General features: G+C 49.2%; 1 protein-coding gene across 3 annotated transcripts in view; it reads left to right on the plus strand.

Annotated features, from left to right (window-relative positions):
- ZNF488 (zinc finger protein 488) overlaps nt 1–22,350 on the plus strand; it is a 32,524-nt gene that overhangs the window by 8,309 nt on the left and 1,865 nt on the right. The window contains exons 2-4 of one of the 3 annotated variants that reach the window (XM_073354887.1): nt 476–669; nt 13,238–13,460; nt 20,615–20,843. In XM_073354887.1, coding sequence (XP_073210988.1) covers nt 13,245–13,460; nt 20,615–20,843 — 445 coding nt within the window. In that variant the 5' untranslated portion in view covers nt 476–669; nt 13,238–13,244. Of the gene's footprint in view, nt 1–475; nt 670–13,237; nt 13,461–20,614; nt 20,844–22,350 lie in introns of those variants that run through there. The other 2 variants (XM_073354888.1, XM_073354889.1) reach the window with 2 other exon arrangements.

The following is a 22,350-nucleotide window of genomic DNA, read 5'->3' on the forward strand; positions in this document are numbered from 1 at the left end:
TCACTGGGAAATCCTGGGCAAGCCACGACCCCCTCAGTTTTCCCCCACCTGTAAAATGGGGGTAGCAATGTTGATCTGTTCTATAAGGCTGTAGTGAGTCTTAAGTAATTGCCTGGAAAGTTCAATGAGATCCTTGCATGAAATTCGCCTTGCAAACCAAAGTATTGTCTTAGTTCTGGGCTTAACATTTTGTCTTCTCTTCAGTCCTTTTCTCTCCTTCTCAAAGGAGATCTGTCAACTTCTCCTGCTCCCTGAACACTTCAGATGAAACCTACACCCGCTCCATGTGGTGCTCTGTCTCTCGAAGGCCAAAAGTGGGCAGCAAGTTGGAGGGCCTAATTCTCCTCTCTTACACATCAGTTTTACACTGGTTTAATTTCCACTGACTTCAGTGGAGTTACTCTGTTTACACCACTGCTAACTCACAATAGAACTTGGCCTAGTGGTTGTGATCATTGCCTTTCCTTGTTTGCAGGCTATGTTCATCCCTTTACTGTTGAGAGAAAGCAAGGAAGTCCTAGAAACAAGACTGACTGACTGACCGACCTCTGGTGTAAATACAGCAGTGGAAATACTTAATGGGCCAAATCTATCCCCAGTGTCTGCCAGCCACTTGACTCTGTGCTGTCATCTCTCACAACAGAAGTGAGGTCAGGTCTGGAAGCAGAGGTGAGTCCTCTAAGGAAAACCCAGTGGTGTTGGTAATTCAGGATCAGATTCCTGGTTGCATTCCAGCTCATTTGCTGAGAACTCCCCCAGCATCAGGGGGCTCTCAGCTGGCATAGCCAGCCCTTGTGCCACTTCTCCCTACACTTTGGATCTGGTATAGTGTGCATGTTGGGGGTGTGGCTATAGCATACTGCACTCTGGCTATGCTCAGCTAGTGTATGGGCCCTCTACGGATGGTGGCCAGTTAGTAGAAGTTGGAGTAGCCCGTAGAAGTTGGAGAATCAGGGAGCCATCAATGACTCCCGGACAGCTCCAGCCCTGCTGTGTTCTGGAGGATAATCTGGGACTCTTCCACAGAGTGTGTATAGTCACTCCCCTGGTCGAGTGCTTAAGATGCTGGCTTTTGGTTCGGGTGTTAGAATTGAGATCATGACTCCTCCCTGTTTGTGGTCATTAAAGCTTTGGTGTCTTACCCAGGATCCAGTGTATGTAACTGGATTCACGCTGCTTTAAATTCGCCCTGCAGCTTCAGTTGGAGGTGGGATACTTCTTCACGCTCTGCCCTATGGGCTAGTGCTGCTGTGTAGTGTACGGTGTGGGGACTGTTCAGCACAGCTGGCCAGGAAATGTATTTCCATCCTGTGAAAAACTGAGTGTTTGGGGGGGGGCGGAAATGCATCTTGAATAACGACAAAAAGTTTAAAAAACAAACAAACCCACCCTAGAATGTTTCCAGGGGTGGCCCAGCTGGTAGGAACGTTTTGGGGTTTCTGAAATGAAAGATTCTCACAGGGATCCCAGGCTTCCCATCTGCTGGGGAGCTGGCCAGCCAGGTAGCATCAGAGAGCCCATCAGCTGGGGAGCCCATCTTTTTGCCTGCCAGCTGGGGAGCTCAGCAGCCTGCCTGGCAAGCGGCTCAAGGAGCCCAGAAAGCCCTGGCAGCCTACCAGGTGGGCTGCGGAGGAAGCCCAGGGAGGCTGGCAGACTGCCAGGTGGGCTGTTAGGGAACCTGAGAGCCCAGGATCCTGCCAGTGGGATGCCAGGGAGCTGGAAAGCCCAGGGAAGTGGGTGGGCAGGTGAACTGGCAGGAGAGCAGGCAAGTAGGTTGCTTGGCCGGTCAGCCTGCCTGGTTCCCATAGGAAATTTCAATAGAATTGACACATTCCTGTGGAATGTTTTGAATCAGCATTTTTTGATGCAATTGTTCCACTGGAAAATTTTCAACCGGCTCGGCCGTTCAGTGCTGTTCCGGTTTCACCACCTGGCATAGACAAAGCAATCCCTGCATGTAGTTTGCACATCCATTCTTGTCTATAAAGCCCTCTAGGATGATTTATGATCAAAAGTGCCAAATCAATGTACAGTATTATTAATTTCAGTTTTAAGATCTGTCAGTATTATTAATTTCCAAAGATCTCATGTGAACAGGGGCTCCGGTCCTGGGGTGATAAGGGCAGTTAAGTGCTTAGATATAGGGCAACACAGTCAGGTGCTTTGATCTGGGCTCTGTTCCGGACTCTGCCACTGTGACTAGCTGTACCACCTCAGACAAGCCACTTTGTCTGTGTGCAGCCCCACTCTCCTGTGTGTCGAATAGTGGCACCCCCTTGTAAATCACTGTGATCTGTGGGTGGAAAGTTCTAGCTCCGTGAGTGCCAGGTATAGTGGTATATCCATGTCAAACATGACCACACTCGATCACCCCAGACTGCTCAGAGTAGCATTACCTGGGACACTAAGGGAACCTCAGATCCAGGGCAGATGAGATGACATAGCTGAAAGGCAGCTCCACTGAATAGATACAGCCAGAGCTTGGCTCTGGGGGCTGGCTTTTGCTACTCTTACTCACTGAGGAGTATCTTTCACTTACCCTACTATAGCCCCACTGATTCCAATGAGGCTACTTTGTCTTGTGAACGAGGGTAGCAGAACTGGGCCCACAAGAAACAAACAAAAACTCTTGGGAGTGTGAGCAAGCAGTTGTCTTGGTCCTGCACCATCTATTTCGTGCACCGTCTAGTGAAGAATTCACGGGGACGTCCCCAGGTGCACACTCCATCGGGAGCTGCCTGCCTACAGGTAGTGGCTGTTTGACAGATCTGTCAGTTATCTCCAGAATCAAGATGCAAAATCTATACTCAGGGACATAACACGGGGGTATCAGATACTCTCTGGGGGACAAGGAATCCATAAAGCAATGAGCCCCTACGCTCATCCACATGAAGAGCTTTCAGTTGTGATATAGTATGGAGAGTACCTGTCAATAGTCATTTTGTCCCACTGGTGGAGAAGCCCTTGTGAAGGGAGAGCACAGGGAGGTGGGAGCTGCTTATACAGAAGGGGCAAGGGTGCTGGCAGGGTGCTGTCGCACCAGGGCTGTCTCTCCAGGAGGTGAGGGCATTCCCAATAGTGGCGTTTGGACTGAAGCACGCCACTGTCGAGGTGGCAAGAGGCATGCCACAAGGTTCTGTAAACGTAACTGCATCGAAGGGGGCACGGGTCAGGATTGCTGGGGAGACTGCAATTCATGCCTGCAGCAGGAGAAGTGCGGGCACCACAGGATCTAGTGCTGGTGCCTGTGTGGGGCCGTGCAGGGTTGTTTCCTTCCCCCACTGCCCAAGCCGGGGAGGGGCGTCAGCATGGCCTTAATAGAACTCATGGCCCAGGTAGTTTGTCCTGCTATTCAGCCTCTGGGCGGAGTTCTATGGGGGGGGGGGGGGGTTGCAGTCAAACACACCCCCTTGCAGCCCTGCAGGTGCATTGTCTTTAGTGCCCTTTCAGTCAGTCAGCCAGACCTGCTTAATTCAGAACATCTGTCCCCTGGGGGTGGGGTTGGTTTATCAACTTTTCTTCAGTGCTTCACTCACTGTTTACTTGCTCCAGTTCATGCCCTCTCTGGGTCCATACAGGAGCCCCAATAGGTTTCTGTGCCCCAGTTCCTCCAGGAGCCAACTTGTGCTTCCAGTCCCTCTCCATGAGATGCAAGTCCCCAGCCTTCCTCCCTGGGGCTGGGTTATAATGCAGGCCAGCTCCAGGTCCTTAGCCAACTTCTCCTTCAGCTGGTCCTCAGGCTCAGAAGGCAGTCATCTCCTACAAGTGTCTTTGATGCTCCGAGGCATGAAGCAGCATATATGCCTGCCCCCTTCTCCCAGCTCAGCGCTCTGCAAAGCTCCTAGCCCCGGGACCTTAAAGAAACAGGAACTGACCTTCTCCACGAGCTACTTATTCCCCGGACCGCTTCCTCTCCACCAATACCTTAGTTCCTAGGTCTTTGCTACATCAAAACCTCCCAGAATCTTAAAGGGCCATGCCATGTGATTGGGATGGCTGACCCCTAGGCAGCGCTACTCCTAAGAGGGCAGACTGCCCTGGGACTCAACACACCTGCGTTTGAGTCCTGGCTTTGACACTGGCCTGCTGGGTGATGATGGGAAAGTCATTTCACCCTCTGTTTCCCCATCTGTAAAAGGGGATAATGATACTGAACCTCTTTGTAAAGTGCTTTGAGATCTATTGATGAAGTGTGCTGTGTATGAGGTAGATTCTATCTATTATAATTTACCTCTCAATTTCAACTGGTGGCTGCTAGTTGTATCCCTGGCTACCGCCTTAGATAATTCTCCTTCATTTTTGGTGTCCATGCCTTCAGCTATTTGGAGACTTAACATGCCACCTCTTGGCTGTCACTTCACTAAATGAGCCACATTGCCTTTCCTTACAAATCACTCCTCCTGGCTGCCTGCTCAATTGTGTTCTTCTTTCCTGAACTCCTTCCCATCTATCAGTAGATCTGGCAATGCAGTATCTAGGTCTGAGCATAGTCAGAAAAACCTGTGTTCAGCTGTAGGCACTTCTGTACCAGAGGGACTTCACAGAAGGGCAAGCAGACTGATTTAAGGGCTGGAAGCTTTGGCTTCTGAGAAACTAATGAGGAGAAGGAGATGCATTTACCTTGGGCAAACAAAGAGTGAGGCGGACGCTGATAATCATCAGCAAGTATTTGACAGGTGTAAGTGCCAGAAAGTGAAAGAGGAATAGTTCAGTATATTCTAACGGGGTATATCTGGGAATAATGGGATAGTCGTGAGCGAAGAGAAGGGATGGTTCAATATCAGGAAATAGCTCCCATGTAAAGATGGTGGTGGTGGTCCCAGCATTTGAGTCAGCTAAGGCTAGATTAGACAAAGCCACAGAGAACAAGATCTCTCTCTCTCTCTCTCTCTCTCTCTCCTGTGCTCATCAGTGTACTGTCTGAACAATACACCTACTTTGGTTTCCAAGAGAAGTTAGGTGTCTGAATAGGGCTTCTCCTTCACTAATTATGGCCCCATGGAAAGTGCTCAATTAATAATGATGGTGGCTTTCCTCAATCAGTATTGACTCTGTTGCTGAGGACACCAGGTTTGGATCAGGACCCAAATGAGGTTTAGGGTGTTTCAGAATTTGGGGTTGTGGCTGAATCAGTTCAAGGTTGAGGTTTGAGATTTCAAGCTCCCATCTTATCTGTCTGTCTTAGCATCTTGTCTGTTTAGACCGTGATCCTGCAAAGACTTACTCAGGTGTCCCCTTTGGCTTTGGATCCAAACGCAAATCAGACCCACAGAGGTAGGTTCATATCCAGGAATTTAATTTTGGTGGAAGGTTAGATTTAAAGGCATTTATATTTCAGCTCCGTATTTTGGCCCATCCCTAACAATGAACTTTGTTCTACCACCTTACCGTTAGGCTCCTTTCTTTCTAGTGTGTATGCTAAATAAGGGTCGGTGTGTATTTGCAATGTTAAGCTGTCACATTGCATTGCATTTCTTAGGCTGCAGCTTTTTTTGTATTAGATCATCACACTCTGCTATAGACTAGTCACATACCTGCTGAAAACCCCTCCAGAGAATTTAGCAGATCCCTATGTGACAGCAGTCAGTTCTGACCTTGCAGACGTCCGCTCCTTAGTTGTTTGTATTTTTTTGGACTTGCAAGGAGTGGTGGGAGAACAGCAAGAGTGTGGGGCTGATTAGCTCCTGAGCAGTCCAGTGTTCATACTCCAAGGAGAGTTATTCTGTCACATCATTGACTTGAGTGCTTTGACTCCATTGGGGCGGCACTGGGCTAGTTGAGGCAGAATTGACTCCAGAGACTTAGTTTCTTTCAACCATGATGGAGTTTTGTCCTTCTTTCTCCATTCTTCAGCATCTTCCACCCTAGTCCTCTTCCTCCTCTCCCCCTCAATGCTAGAGTTGCTCAGATAATGGAAACAAAAGTTTATGAAACATATTGAAGTTGTTTGTGTTTCACAGGGTTTGAAATGGCCCCAATTTGGGAGTTTCATGAATTTTTGTGTGTTTTTTAAAAAAACCCAACAACCAGAAATGTTGATTGGAAGGGTTATCAGACAGCAAAGTGTGGCTTTCTGTACATGACAAATGGTATTTATCATTTTTTAAACTTATGAAAAATGCCACCAAAAGGTTTCAATAATAGCCACACTTTTTTTGCAAAAAAAAAATTGGTTTAGAGAAAAAAAAAAAAGCCAGTTTTCCATTAAAGTGTAACTTTGTCCCTCTATTCACTGCCGTTCTCCCAGCAGATAAACCCTGCCCCACCTCCTGTCCACGTTGCCTGATAAGCGTCCATAGAGGTCTGGCTCCTCTCCATCACTCAACACTATCCCTCTAGCCCTCTTTTCTCTCTCTAATTCCTTTGCAGAGGCTCCTTTACCTTTATCTCTCAAGGGGAGGGTGGTTAAAAGGTCAAGGAGGAGACAGTCTCTCACTATCAAGTCAGGTTCAAGGTCTTGGTCCTTATCTTCAAGGCGTACCAGGTCTCTCAAAGCCTGTAGCCCTGGCATAAGTTCATGGACAATAATGCTGCTCCTCAGGTACAGTGGAACTTTCTACCACAAGAGTAAAGCTCATCTGGGCAGGAGACAGAACCTTCTCAGGGGCCAGTCCCAGACTGTGGAACAGACTCCCCCAGGAATGAAGGACCATCCGAGATCTCCCCATCTTCTGCAACAAGTTCCAGCTGCCTTCTCTAACATAAACCCAGAACCACATGTACATTTAACATACCCCCTCCTCCCACAAACCAAAACTCTACGCCAATAAGCCACCCCACTGCACACACAATTCTCCCTGCAGAGAGAGGGGATGAGAGAGAACAAACCACATGAGATAGATGTTAGACACATTGCTTAATGCACTACTGGAAGGAGGTCTGGCCTAGATCCACAAAGACACATAGGCATTTAAGTCCCAATTTAGGCATCACTGCAACACACAAAACTCTCACCTAACTCTGTAGGTGCCTAAACTCACTCAGTGCCTGTGTTTTCAGGATAAGAGTTTCCTTGGTGCCTAAATTCCAGTCTCTGGGCTTGGACGCTGCTGGCTCCCTGTAGGCACCCAGATGCCTATCTCCTGCCTAAGCCCCAGAGCAATCTACGAACCAGGAGAAGATGGGTGGAGGAACATCTGTCTTTGCAGGTCAGATCCAGTGGGTATGTTCAGAGGCCATCCACAGGATCATGCCCTACAGATGAGTTAGGTGGAGGGGCACCTATCTTTCTTAGATTCGTGGATCTGGGTCTCAGATACCATGGGGATGAGGGCAGGATAAGAACCTGTATACTACAGAAACTAGAAGGTTGCCCTGCTGTGACTATCTCAGAGTGCGGTGTTATGCTGAGGCAAAACACTAGGTGGTGCATTTAATCAATTATTCAACTTCTAAGGAGTTTCACTTGCTGGATGCTTTCAGCACCAGCAGGCAGTACAAGACTTACCACAACAAGCCTGTTTCCTATATACAGACAATACGCTTCCCGCTTTTCACGTAACCAGCTTTTCTGTATGTATGAATACAGCCGTAGCTGTCACTCACAGGCATTGGCATCCAATCCTGCAGGATATGGGGACTTTGTCTACCACTGATCTTTGGACATTTCAGTCACTGAGCAACAAGCAAACAAAGCTGGCGTGTTTCAGAGTAACAGCCGTGTTAGTCTGTATTCGCAAAAAGAAAAGGAGGACTTGTGGCACCTTAGAGACTAACCAATTTATTAGAGCATAAGCTTTCGTGAGCTACAGCTCACTTCATCGGATGCATATCGTGGAAACTGCAGCAGGCTTTATATATACATAGAGAATATGAAACAATACCTATTCCCACCCCACTGTCCTGCTGGTAATAGCTTATCTAAAGTGATTTCCAGCACAAATCCAGGTTTTCTCACCCTCCACCCCCCCACACAAATTCACTCTCCTGCTGGTGATAGCCCATCCAAAGTGATAACTCTTTACACAATGTGCATGACAATTAAGCTGGGCTATTTCCTGCATAAATCCAGGTTCTCACATCCCCCCCACCCCCATACACACACAAACTCACTCTCCTGCTGGTAATAGCTCATCCAAACTGACCACTCTTCAAGTTAAAATCCAAGTTAAACCAGAACATCTGGGGGGGGGGGGTAGGAAAAAACAAGAGGAAACAGGCTACCTTGCATAATGACTTAGCCACTCCAAGTCTCTATTTAAGCCTAAATTAATAGTATCCAATTTGCAAATGAATTCCAATTCAGCAGTTTCTCGCTGGAGTCTGGATTTGAAGTTTTTTTGTTTTAAGATAGCGACCTTCATGTCTGTGATCGCGTGACCAGAGAGATTGAAGTGTTCTCCGACTGGTTTATGAATGTGGTTTATGAAGCTGGCGTGTTGCATTGGAGAGATGCTAGAGGTGGGATGGGGTGAAAATGGGCTAATGAGATACTAGCTGAGATTCCCAATCAATCCTCATTCCCTGATGCTCTGTCATGCAGAGAGAGTGCAGTGTTACAGAAGACAGAGTCATCCCGGGTAGTAACAGAACACTGCAGCAACCTTCCCTATAGCTGTGTGTGTGACAATAGGATCCCTTTAACAAGGAGCCATATCTTCCCTTCCCCTCCATGGCCAGAGATGAGTGGGAGGCAGCCAGCAGGTTCTGCTGGGCAGCAGGCACAGAAGTAGGGATTGCGCTCTCCGTGACATAGTTCCCTCCTCTGACCCAAAACCTCTGGAAACCCTCCGTGGTTGGTTGGGATTTGTTGGAGGAGAGGAGATGGGCTGGGCCTGTGGCAGAAGTTGCATCACTACACACACACACGCTGTGGAGCTGTCAGTATTAGGACACCCACTTTCCCTATGCAGTTTGGAAAGGTCCCTTTTGGGGGCATTATTCAGTGGGGTGCCCCAGTAGCATGGCTGCTGGGGGGGGGGGGCACGCATCAAAGAGGAGGCTGGGCAGCACTGCTAAGGCCTTGAGCCTTCACGTGACTGACTTGTGCCTCTGTGGACCACTCCAGATATGCACAGGTCTTGGGGAAATATATTATGGCAGCCATCACCAGATGGCACTGTGACACATAGCCTCACATGCTCTTTTTCTTACCACATGAGCAAGTTTTCAGTATTTGGCAGACAGGCTTGCAGGTTGTTGGTTTTGTGATGTAGTATATAGTCCTTGGAGAAAAAGTTAAGCGAAGAGAAGCGGCAGGTAGCAGACAGTTTACGCTTTGCCCTAGTTGGAGGTGAAATTCTCAGGACAGAGAAGCTTCCTGGGAACTAGACATTGGTGCAGGGGCTGAGATTTCCAGAAGTGGGTATTGTCTGGGTGCAGTTTGTAACCACCTCTGTTCCAGAACCTGTTTGTGTGTAAGTAAAGCAAGTTACACTTCAAATATACCCAGCTTCAGTGGTTCTTCCTTGTAAGATAGCGTTCAACACCCCTAGTGTCAGAGCACAATGCTTCAAGGGGTCCTTGTCTCTGGGGCCTCCTGCTGGCCAACTTGCATCTCACCAGGTCTTCAGGGGCTCAGCCCTCCAACCAAGCCACACGAAGCTCAATTCCCTTCCAGGGTAACAGAAGGTCCAAGCTAAACATCCAGTGAGTAACTCTCCTCCTGCACCTCCCCCCGGCTCCACTGAGGTGCTTTTACTGACCCTATGTCAAGGCCTCTCCCACAGAAGCCTGACCTGCTCCTGCAGAGCTTTCCCTCTGTTGCTTCTTGTCTTAGCAGGGCTTCCCTCACTGACTCCCTCCCACTGGGGATCCCTCTGCTCCTTGCAGGCCCTCACCCAGGGCTTCCTGCACAGAAGCCAAACCTGCACCCTGTGGGTCAGTCGGGCCTGCCTGCCTAGGCCTGTCTCAGAGCTCCCACTCACCTACACCAGTATGCCCTGTAGCTTCGCTTCTCTTCTTTTCACTCTACAAGCCAAGCCCCTCCCCTCACTGGTTGCCCCCTCAGCTTGTATAGTCTGGTCCTCCCCTTTCACACCTGGGCTCACTAATTATCATTCAATTGCCACATTACCATCAGCTGCAGGGGAGGGGAGAGGGGTGTTGCTGCTAGACCAGGGGCCAGGCTGAGCTTCTCTTGCCTTAAAGGGCCAGTCAGCCTGTGACATTCCTCCACCAGGGAGCGGGCCTGCCCTGGGATGCCCCTACTCCTCACAAGGGGGTTATTCTGCTATCTGCATTGCATGGGAAGGGGAACAACACTGTATTAGTCAGGCCAGTTCACTGGTCTGGCCAGTTCCAGGGAGGGGAGCTGTTTTCTAGGAACTTAGGTAGGTAGATGGAATAATACCAGGAAGACAACACCATTCCCAGCTTGTGGCATTTACCTGCCTTGATAAGGGAGTAACCTTGCTAGACAAGGGATCTGGGCCAGGGCCCACAATTTATTCCCACAGTTTTTTGTTTTTGTTTTTAGTAATTTAGGCCAACATTTTTATGCTCTGTTGTCTTCTTTTGAAGTGCTCTCTAAAAACGAATGTGAGCAGAATGTTTTCATTAAGTAAACCCCATCCTCCCACACATTTAAATGAAAACAGTGTTTAAAGAAATTCTATAGCTATATAGTATCCCAGTGGTGGTGTCACACAAACACAGCAACACTGGGCATGGGATAGTGCTTGGGGACCAGGAAGTGAAACTGATCAGCACAACTGTGAAAGCACAACTGTGAAAGCACAACTGTCCAGTCTAGTTCCTCCACCAGCCATGAGGAGCGTAATGCAGCCAGAGGCAGCGTGCACCAGTGTGACTTGTCTCTGGTGCTGGGGGTCAGGAGACTTAGGATCTGGTCCCATCTTGCCACTGACCTGCCACGTAACTGTGGGCACTTGGCATTTTACCACCTTGTCCCTTTGTTTCCCCTCCCATCTGCTGTCTGTCTTAGCATCTTGTCTGTTTAGACCGTGATCCTGCAAAGACTTACTCACAGTGCATTACATTAAGCACAAAATCTTTGCAGGACGGGGACGCAGACCTTGCCTATATGAGAAAACTGTTCTGATTTGATTAAATTGAGGTAGAACCGGAATTGGGTCAGTGCCGCTCCCTTGCGTATTGAGTGCTTTACATCCCGTTAGCTTAAGCTCTAAATCACATTGTAACAAAACAATCCCATTGGCACAAGGTGAGAGAGGTTAGATTGGCTCATCTGTCCTTCCATCTCGGTATTTCTAAGGTCAAGAGCTCTTCAGGGCTTGTTACTGTTCTCTCTCAGTCTCTCTGCTTTATGGACCTGATCTAGCTCTCCCTGGAGTGAATGAGGATCTTTGCACTGCCTTCAGTGGGAGCTTGATGGAGCTGTGTCTCTGTAAATAACCCACAGAACCCTGAAATGGCTAAGGGCCCAATCCTGCAACCTAACCGTGTGTGGAATTCCCAGGCCCAGGCCCAAGGTGCTAGAGAGAGCCCCTGAGCTGATTCATTTAATAGCATTGCCCACTAGTCACTCACTAGTCCCTGCAAGCCAGCTGAACTGCAAGAACCTACTGCCCCGGCTATATTGTTAGCGATGTCTGAGATCGCCATGTCGGGACATAGGCAGAGGAGTCACAGTATGCCCGGGCCTTCATAACTGCCACAAATGAATCAGAATAAAATGCGACAAAACAACCCTTTTATCCAAGCCTCATGGATTCTGGGTGTTCAGATTGAAAGCAATCTGGATCTAAACCAGGGGCGGGCAAACTTTTTGGCCTGAGGGTCACATCAGGTTTCCAAAATTGTATTGTGCCTCCCCAAACAGCCAGGTGTGGCCCGGCCCCCGCCCCCTATCCAACCCCCCCTGCTTCTTGCCCCCTGATGGCCCCCCTGGGACTCCTGCCCCATCCACCACTCCCTGTCCCCTGACTGCCCCTGGACCCTGCGCCCTGACTGCCCCCTGCTGCCCCATCCAATCCCTCCTCTCATTCCTGACTGCCCCCCGGGACCCCTACCCACATTCCACCCCCCCGCCCCCTGACCGCCCCCGCAAACTCCCTTGCTCTCTATCCAAACCCTCCCCCCACTCCCTGCCCCCTTACCGTGCTGCCTGGAGCACCAGTGGCTGACAGCACTACAGCCGCGCCGCCCGGCTGGAGCCAGCCACGCCACCGTGCAGCACAGAGCACCGGGTCAGGCCAGGCTCTGCAGCTGCGCTGCCCCAGGAGCTCGCAGCCCCACCGCCCAGAGCATTGCGCTGGTGGAGCAGTGAGCTGGGGCTGCAGGGGAGGGAGAACAGCGGGGGAGGGGCCGGGGTGAGCCTCCCGGGCCAGGAGTTCGGGGGCCGGGCAGGAGGGTCCTGTGGGCTGGATGTGGCCCGTGGGCCGTAGTTTGCCCACCTCGGATCTAAACCATCCCTAGTTTGGTTCTGCAAAACCCAAACCTGGACTGAGGAGGTTCTGCCAAACCAAAACCCACTCCTGCTTCTCTACCTCTGATTTATACCGTGCCTTTCACGCTAACCGAGAAGGATCTCAAATCACTTTATTTACTAATTAATCGAATGTAAATTGAAATGCAGCCACCTCAGGGGTGCAGCACGGCAGCCATTTAAGAGCACACAGCATCAAGGCTCAACGAAGCAGGCCAGGAAAGAAAGGGGCATCTTAGGTAATGGACCATAATTTCCACGGCTGGAATCTGGCCAGGACACCGGGGCTCACACCCTACAAAGTACAAACAAGACATAAAAGGCAGCACACACAGTGGGAGAAATCTTCAGTTGATGTAGAAAAGCCACAAGCATTTGGAACAATCCCAGCATTTCCATTTTGGGGGGCGGAAGCAGACAATGACTGTGTCTTGAGAAAGTCCGGCAGCCTGTGATCCTGTAATAGACAGGGCTGAGATTAGGGTGGACTAGCTTGGCTTTCTTTTCATCAACTGGAGATTTTCCCTACTGTGCCCAAAGCTTCATGATCCTGGGTATAAGCGGTCAGCATTGTGGGAGCTACTGGGCCGTGGGAGCAGCTGACTGAGCGCCCTGGAAAAAATAGACTGGTTTATTCAACAGATTAAGATCGCTGCTTTAGTGCGGAATAGCTTGTCTCTTTCTGGATATCAATAAAGCCGCAAGCTCCCATGTGCCAGGCAATCTCCACCAATGCCAATGCGTTGGTCCCCAGTAGCTTTAAAGTAGCTTTAAAGATCCCATCCGGTTATAATTCAATTCCAATTCCTTACTGCCTTTGTGGTATTAACCCCCTCCCCCCCTTCAATTTCCTATCCCCAGTGTAAGTGATTCCTTGCTTTGTTGCAGACTGAGGATGGAACTGACATCTTGGCCTAAACTCCTCTGGACGAGTGACAACAAGCTCCTACATCATCATTTCCCAGATGTATTTGCAACTGTCCATACCACCCAAGACATCCCAGAGGAAGCCAGTTTCGGACCGTGTATGCTGCAGAACACCTTGGTGGACACTGTTGCTTTTATTGCCCTGAAATGCTCCGAGAGAAGAAATATCCATTATGTATTTAAGGTAGGAGAGCCTGGTATTTTATATTGTATTGGAAAGGTTGTCACCTCTCCCCGCCTGCTCCGGATTGCTCTTCTCGGCCGGGGGCGTTGGCATGGGATATAGTTTTATCCCTGGTTTGGCACAGCTAATAGCTCCGCCGAGAGGGGAAACTGGCCCAGCGTGGTGCTGACCTGGAGGCTGGATTCTGAGGGGATCCCAGCAAGGACTGTTCCTGTGGGGGAAAGAGCCCAAAGCATGAGTACCGTCCCACTCTGAGACACCCTGGACCTGCCGCTGAACTGATCTGGGATAGGGGGGAATGAGGGGCATGTCTTCACTCGGAGATGAACATCCAAGAGGGCTTGGCAAGGCGGAGGAGGGGTCACACTATCCCATTGCAGGGACTGCCTGCCATCCCCAAGGGAGAGTGAGTGGCTCTGGGGCCGTGGTTTGAAGTCTAAGTATGGGCCCTGGCTGCTCCTGTCCAGACAGAGCATAGGAGTGAGCAGAGCATGCTTCTCCACCCTGTCTCTCCTTGCACGGCAGGGGGAGCTGCAGCCCCATGGAGGGGTCTCCTCCCCTTTGCTTTTGCCTCTAGCGGCCAGATTAGATCTCTGGAGGGGGCCTGGGCACCAGGAGGGAGGAGTCAGGGCTGTTAGCGTGTGTTTGGATTCTAGGACCAGACTCTCAGGCTGCTTTTTGGGACTTTGCCACCAGAGCCCAGAGGGGAGTCTGGACTGTCTGGAGAAAGATGCCCCTGGAGTGGCCTGGGGCTGGCAGGGTGAGACTATAAGGTGGATAGAAAGCTGGCTAGATTGTCAGGCTCAACGGGTAGTGATCAATGGCTCCATGTCTAGTTGGCAGCTGGTATCAAGTGGAGTGCCCCAGGGGTCGGTCCTGGGGCCGGTTTTGTTCAATATCTTCATAAATGATCTGGAGGATGGTGTGGATTGTACACTCAGCAAGTTTGCAGATGACACTAAACTGGGAGAAGTGGTAGATACGGTGGCAGGTAGGGATAGGATACAGAGGGACCTAGTCAAATTAGAGGATTGGTCCAAAAGAAATCTGATGAGGTTCAACAAGGACAAGTGCAGAGTCCTGCACTTAGGACGGAAGATTTCAATGCACCGCTACAGACTAGGGACTGAATGGCTCGGCAGCAGTTCTGCAGAAAAGGACCTAGGGGTTACAGTGGACGAGAAGTTGGATATGAGTCAACAGTGTGCCCTTCTTGCTAAGAAGGCCAATGGCAATTTGGGCTGTATAAGTAGGGGCATTCCCCGCAGATTGAGGGACGTGATCGTTCCCCTCTATTCAACATTGGTGAGGCCTCATCTGGAGTACTGTGTCCAGTTTTGGGCCCCACACTACAAGAAGGATGTGGAAAAATTGGAAAGAGTCCAGCGGAGGGCAACAAAAATGATTAGGGGACTGGAACATATGAGTTATGAGGAGAGGCTGAGGGAACTGGGGATGTTTAGTCTTCAGAAGAGAAGAATGAGGGGGGATTTGATAGCTGCTTTCAACTACCTGAAAGGGGGTTCCAAAGAGGATGGCTCTAGACTGTTCTCAGTGGTAGCAGATGACAGAACGAGGAGTAATGGTCTCAAGTTGCAGTGGGGGAGATTTAGGTTGGATATTAGGAAAAACTTTTTCACTAGGAGGGTGGTAAAACACTGGAATGCGTTACCTAGGGAGGTGGTGGAATCTCCTTCCTTAGAAGTTTTTAAGGTCAGGCTTGACAAAGCCCTGGCTGGGATGATTTAGTTGGGGATCGGTCCTGCTTTGAGCAGGGGGTTGGACTAGATGACCTCCTGAGGTCCCTTCCAACCCTGATATTCTATGATTCTATGATTCCATGGAGTCCCAGGACCCTCAATTTAACAAGTTCCCTTGATGTTTTCTGCACCCCAGACCTGAGAAATAACAGGGTTCCCTCAACTTGATCTACCCCATGTCCTCCTCCCAGCCATCTGTAAATCAGTCAGGCCTGCTAATCCCAACCTGCCCCATGCCCAGCCAGTTACAGTGTCCTTTGCCGGCTGCCTTCTCCTGAAAGGTCCCTTCTCTTCCCTCCCCGAGGGGCCTTGAAAGCCAAACTTCTTTATAGTGGAGTTGCGACTGAGCCTCTCTGGGCCACTGAGGCCTTCCCCTTCCCTCCACAAGGGAGGTACACACACTGTCCAGAGGACTCATAAGCAGAGGAGCTGGGCTTTGGGCGCTGCAGTACGTCCACATGCAGACCAAAACACCCTGAGCTAGGCTTTGATGTCTCTTCTGCTCTGTCCTGTCCTCTCACTTATTCCCTGTCCCCTTTTCATGTGTTCAGCCCTCTCTCTTAGGGCCTAATTTCCAGAGATCCTGCGTATCCGTTGACTGTGCTTAGAGTGGGAAGTTGGTGCTGGGCACTTCTGACAAGGCCTTAATTAGTGACAGCCTTTGTCCTAGCTATTAGTTACAACCACTGGGGGCATCAGACTTCCATATTTGTCAATCATCATTAAGTACCATATAGTTTAAAGAGAACCAGTTGCAGGGCATGCTAATTTATTCTCTCCTTTACACTAATTAACTCTTACACTAATGGTCTCTTAACAGGTTTCAGAGTAGCAGCTGTGTTAGTCTGTATTCGCAAAAAGAAAAGGAGTACTTGTGGCATCTTAGAGACTAACCAATTTATTTGAGCATAAGCTTTCGTGAGCTACATCCAATGAATGCATCCGATGAAGTGAGCTGTAGTTCATGAAAGCTTATGCTCTAATAAATTGGTTAGTCTCTAAGATGCCACAAGTACTCCTTTTCTTTTTGCGAATACAGACTAACATGGCTGCTACTCTGAAACCTGTCATTATGCAAGGCACTGAATTTAGCCGTATGGAGTGGAATCTATCAACTTCATGAGGAATGCATCCGATGAAGTGAGCTGTAGCTCACGAAAGCTTATGCTCAAATAAATTTGTGAGTCTCTAAGGTGCCACAAGTACTCCTGTTCTTTTTGTCTCTTAATAGTTCATTCTTCTGGCCAAGCTGCTAATGTGCTCATACTTTTGCTTGCATTCCAAGGGGTAAAAACAGAGCAGCGATGTCCAAAACCCTGTTTCTCCTACAAAACCCCATGGCATAGCTGCGAGGCACTTAGTGGAGAAACCGAGAGAGAAATCACTTGGGGTGAAATTTAAATCATTCTTGTTACTAAATATGCTTCATTTCCAAACTTCTCTCTTTCAAAACCACTGAGGCACTCAAAAATTAGCAGACTTTTTTTTTTTCCAAATGTCCTTAATCACTTTGTGCCTCTGTTTGCAAGCTGTGGAAACCCTCTCTACCTTGCAATTAATATTCGTTAGGCTTAGATACTGCTGTGATGAGCCCCAAAGGAAAGCCCATGAGGAAACTAATAATTCCCTATTCAGTGCAAGTTTAGAATGGCATGCAGTGAATAAGGCAGGGCTGCACATAAAGCAATGAGGATAAAAGTCATATTGAATAGCTGTGTCATTCTCAGAGCATCGTCCATCTTGTGCACTGAATGAGCTGGGGTCTTGCGGAAAAAATTTTATGGGATCATGTAATTAAAGAGCATATCATAATGCAGATGTGCCAGGGAGCGGAGTTAAGATTGCACAGGTAACATTAAATACCTTAAATTCTGGCATTTTTTAACTTTTGAGTGCTTGACTTTGTAACCTAAATATAATTCTTTTTATATGGGTGGGGGGTCGTATGTAATATTGCACGTATATTATAATTAGCTGTTACCGGCTATACCAGAGGTTGTCAGTCTTTTTCTTTCTGAGGCCCCCACAATATGCTATAAAAACTCCATGGCTCACCTATGCCACAACAATTGTTTTTCTGCATATAAAAGCCAAGGCCGGTGTTAGCTGGTAGTAAGCAGGGCAATTGCCCGGGGCCCATGCCACAGGGGGCATTGCGAAGCAAAGTTGCTCAGGCTCCTGGTGGGGCTTAGGGCCCCAGGCGTCAGCCCCACATAGTGGGGTTTCAGCTTTCTGCCCTCGGCCACAGCAAGTCTAAGACTGGCCCCGCTTGACAGACCCCCTGAAACTTGCTTGCGGCCCCGCAGGGGGCCCCAGACCCCTGGCTGAGAACCACTAGGCGATACCACATTATTTCAGAAATAATTGAGTCTGCAGTGTTCAGTTGTTGAGTGCTTGTCCTTTATGGATACCTTGAAATAAATTTGAATTTTTTACTTGATGCAAATATATGAATAAACTGCACTATTTCTGAAGCTGGAGAGCAAGGTATAAGTGCTTATTAGTTGTATTTAATAATATCCTGTATGGAAAAGCTCTATAGGCATTAGTAGAGATGAAATCCAAAGAACTCTATAGATGTTTAATAGGGTTCTGCAGTAATAATTCTGAAGCCCTCCACAATTTAATGGAGAATGAGATAATTTCTGTAGGGGTTTTGAACTGTCCTATAGGATTCAGTGGGCAGGGATCTAGTTATTTATTAAATTCTATAGGCTTGTTCATTATAGCCTAGGGAGAGGTTATCATTTTACATTAATTTCTCTATGACTTTCTCTTCTGGAGTGAATTGACAACAGAGAACAATGTAATGGAGTTTCTGGTTTCTATCTGGTATACCATACTCATGCTTTCCAGATCGAGGCTTATTGACTAGAGAGCAGACCAGGAATCTTGAGTTCCCTGCTCTGCCACTGACTCGATGGGTGACCCTGGGCAAGTCACCTCATCTCCCTCAGCTTCCCTATCTGTACCACAAGGATAATGGTCCTGGCCTATCTTGGGGTGGGCAGGTGTGATGTGAGTGAGGCTGAATGACTGGGCAGTGAGGTGATCCGAGAATCTCCCAGGGAAGGAGCTTTGCAGGGGCAGGGAGCTCTGCATTTCTGGTAGCGGTGGGGATCTGAGTGCTGCCAGGGGAATGGGCGCTGGAGAGCAGGATAGAGGCCAGGCAGCCAGCCAGGTGGGGAGCAGGAAACACAGGGAGCTCTGAGTAAAATGGCCAAGGCTGGCCAGGAGAGTTTGGAGGGCTGCATGGACAGAGGAAGCTGGAAGCTGGGCTGGCATGGGGACTGCAGGAGCCAGCTGCCAGTTGGGAGGGTGGGCAGTGGCTGGGTTAGAATTACCTGTGTGTGCCGCTGGCTGGCAGACACTGCACCCCAGGCACAAGGGGAGAGGGGCTCCCAGGGGAGGGGAAGGAACAGGTAGCTGCTCTGGGCAGCTCTTCGCACATCACAGGGCCTGGAGGGCTGACGTTCGGGGTGGGGGGGCAACCCACACCAGTGAGGGGGAGTGTCACTGCTAGCCCTGTAACCCTGGGTGCCTTCAGTGCTCTGCTGCGGGGGGTCACAGCCTGGATGCCGACAGCCAGCAGACAAGCGTGCAGTCCCCTGAGTGTCTGTGTGCCATGCAGCCCTGGTTCAGCGCTCCGACCCCAGCAGCCTGTCTACAGCACAACAGCCCAGCCCTGCTCTGCTCTCCTCCAGCCTGGGTTACTATTTGCTGGGGGACCCCAACACCTGTCAGTCCTGAATTTCCCCCAGACCATTTGTCCTGCCGTTGCCAACTCTGTACTGGAGCACTACGAGAATGAATACGGTGTGTTGCTCCTTGAAAGTGACAAAAGCACATTACAGCTGGGGAAAATACACCCTGCCCTGCTAGCACAGCACCGAGTTGGGTTCCAGTAAAAATAAAAGACGTTTATTAACAAAAGGGCGTAGGTTAAGTGATAGCAAGTCTTGCAGAGACTTCAGCTTCCTGTCTTTCTCTGCTTGCAAGAGGTCTGGCCCCTTGTGGATATTGAGATGGCTTCTTCTCTTTCCTTATGTTCTTTCAAGCTCCCTGTTCTGTCTCCAGACTCAGCGCTTCCCTTCCTGTGAACTTCTCATGTTCCTGCTGATTTGTATGGAAATGGGGCTTGCTTAATTTCACTGGAGATAGGTAGCTAGATGCCTTCCCTGCTTCCTGTCTGGAAGAGAGCCTGTTTCTCCCTGTGGTCACAGATTTTAAAGCGTAATATCAGTGAGTAGCCATAATCCCTCATGGAGTGTTAATACAGACATTTCACAGTGATATTAATCACCAGTGTGTCATTAGCTTTCAGAAAAGACCTGACTTGATGCACTTTTATAATACAGTAATCTTGTGTGTAATCAGCTGATTCAGTTACTTCTCAGCTGAGATTCAGGCCCCCTGACTTTATAATCCGGAGGCTATCTCCCACACTCATGAGGCTGATGGCTTTGTTTAAACGTACCTTTGTGTTCCCTGCCTGTCAATCAGATACTCATTCCTTTGTCTAGCACAGGCTGGACTTACGCACTGCTTGCCAAACACATTTTAATAACGTAATCCAAGAACACATCCATAACTCTTTGCACAGACCCTCTACATGTACCATGCAAGAATATTAATGATCAGTGAGTTATTAGTTGTCCAGTGATATATTACATGCCACCTTATGGGTATATATTGTGACAACGGTGTGTTAGGTGTAGTGAGTGTGTCAGGTCTGGAAAGAGCTGCTGTCCCAGAGCAGCAAACTAACAGCAGTGTCACAATCACTTGAAGACAGCCCTGTCCTGACATGGCCTGTTGGAGATGGGGCGATACTGAAATTATGGAGGAAGAACCTTGTGTGTGTGTGTTTGTGTGTATTGGGGAGGCTCCTTCTCTTTGTAGCCCGAGGAGAGAGGAAAGTGGGCAGGTGAGATTTCCCAAATGACTGTGTCAGGGCTGAGAGCACATATGCTGCAGAGGAAGACTGGGGAGAGGCAGCATGGGAGCAGCAGGGCAGGGAGAGAGGGTGGGTATTGGGGCAGGGGGAGTCACTCTTTGAGTAGGACAGCACAGGTTTCTCCATCATTTAAGAGGGTGCCGCCTGCCGCGTTCTGGTGTCTCTGTCTTGCTCCATGGACTGATGCAGATGGCCCCACCATCTCGCCAGCCTTCCCACAGCTGCAGGCTCTGTGGTCCCATGGGCGCGAGGTGTAGTTCAGGAAGGCTGCAGACATTGTGATCAGGCCCATTGTGTAAGCGTTTGCTGCGTCAGGGCCACGGCCCTTACATACTGGATCACGTGCAAGACAAGAAAGGACAGTCTTTGCTGAGAGAGTTGATGAATTTATGCATCCTTGGTCCCTATTGTCTCCCTTTTTGCCTTGTGTCTAACAGGTAGATGTCACCTCGGTGCATAGCCCCGCTGGACTGCCCTGGATGAGGCTCGTTCAAGCAGCTGCCAATAGCAAGGAACAGAACTTGGAAGCCTACTTAAAAAACAGCCAGTTGTATTATCGATCTACTAGGAAAATAGGCAAAAACGAGGAGCTCCTTGTGTGGTACGATGAGGAGCTTTCCAGGCTCCTGGGTTTCAGCGCCATCAAAGCCAGGACTCTCCAAACTGGTGAGTACTGAAGAGAAAATTGCCAGATGCTGAGGTTGTGCGGGTATCACTGAGAGCAAGATCTTTGTTACAGGTGATGCTGGGCAAGCGGGGAAGAGACCAACTTGACTCTCCGATCCCAGGCTGGGCTTTCAGGGCTGGGCAGTTAGAAGCAAATCTTTTTTTTGGTGCACTGAGCTGGAGTCAATGAAGGGAGTCTTCCAGCCATGGTTGACAGTCTTGTGCTAACAGGGCTTGAGCTAGCTCACTAAGGGTAGCTGCTCCGGTGGAGACTTGGGCTAGCCGCTCGAGCCTAGGGGTTCGGGTGTGCTGCCATAGGGTCAGAGGTGAGCTCGAATTATGTAACTGAACTGGGCTACAGAAAACAGCTCATGGTCTGAACACTTCTTGATACAGCTCAATCTGCTTAAATTAGCTGAGACCTGGGTAAGTGCAGATGGTCCTGATTCTCAGGGACTCTTGGTAACACATCTGGCTGGGAGAGATTCACTTATACTCCATGAATTGCTTTGAAAATGAGTAACACAGAAAGCAATAGTCTTTTAAAGAAACACTGCGCATTAGGGAAAGATTGACAGCTTCACACCACATCTACTCACAAGGCTGTAGTGTAACTTATGGTGTGATATTTAAATGGACTTTGTCAAAACCCAGTGTGGAGGGTCTTGAATTAATTTAAATCTGGCTTGTAGCAAGATAGGTTGTGTTAGTAAATTCACTGTCTGCTATAACCCATTTTAAACTGATAGAAGTGTGTCCACACAGGAGTCTGCACCCAGTCTGCTTTCAAACTGATTTTAGTGAAAGCAGTGCAACTTGTGTGTGTGTGTAGACACAGTTAGAGCGGTTTAAAATTGGTTATGGTGGCCTGGAAATTTACCAGCTGTGAAGGAGCAGAAAGCCTGCTGCCAGGCGTAGCAGGGATTAAAGAAAACCTCCGGGTTCAAATAGCCCCGCCCCGTTATATCTGCAGCCAATGCCCCAAATTTCCTGGTGCCCTACGCAGCTGCATGCTTTGCATATGGGTAGGGATGGCCCTGGGCAACTGGACTAGTGGGGCCACGCCCCAAACTAAAAGGACTTGCATAGGGAGCAGGCCAGGAAAACAGGCCCTGAACACCCCCCGCCACGGCTGGGAGAAAGAGCCATCTTCCCTGTTTAGGGGTTGAGCAACACAGGACCCTGGGCCAGGACCTGAGGGAGAAGGAGGGCTCAGGTCTCCCTACAGCCCCCCTAACCAATGATCTAGCCACTAGGCTTCGCGGCCATTGAGGGCCCTATCACACCAACTCAAAGTGGGAACGTTTTTTTGATATAACCTTAGGTGTGAATTTAAATCAGTAGAGTTATATTGGTATAACCACCTCCCACATAGATATCCAGTATAAGACAGCCTTTTTATCAGTTTAGCTTATGTCACTTTGGAGGGGATGTAAATGCAATAGAAAAAAGGGCTCTTATCCCAGAATAGGCGTGTTCTAAGAACACCGGCATAACTCTGTCCGTA

Source organism: Lepidochelys kempii, chromosome 7 (genome assembly GCF_965140265.1).
Source record: "Lepidochelys kempii isolate rLepKem1 chromosome 7, rLepKem1.hap2, whole genome shotgun sequence".
NCBI classification, from domain to species: Eukaryota; Metazoa; Chordata; order Testudines; family Cheloniidae; genus Lepidochelys; species Lepidochelys kempii.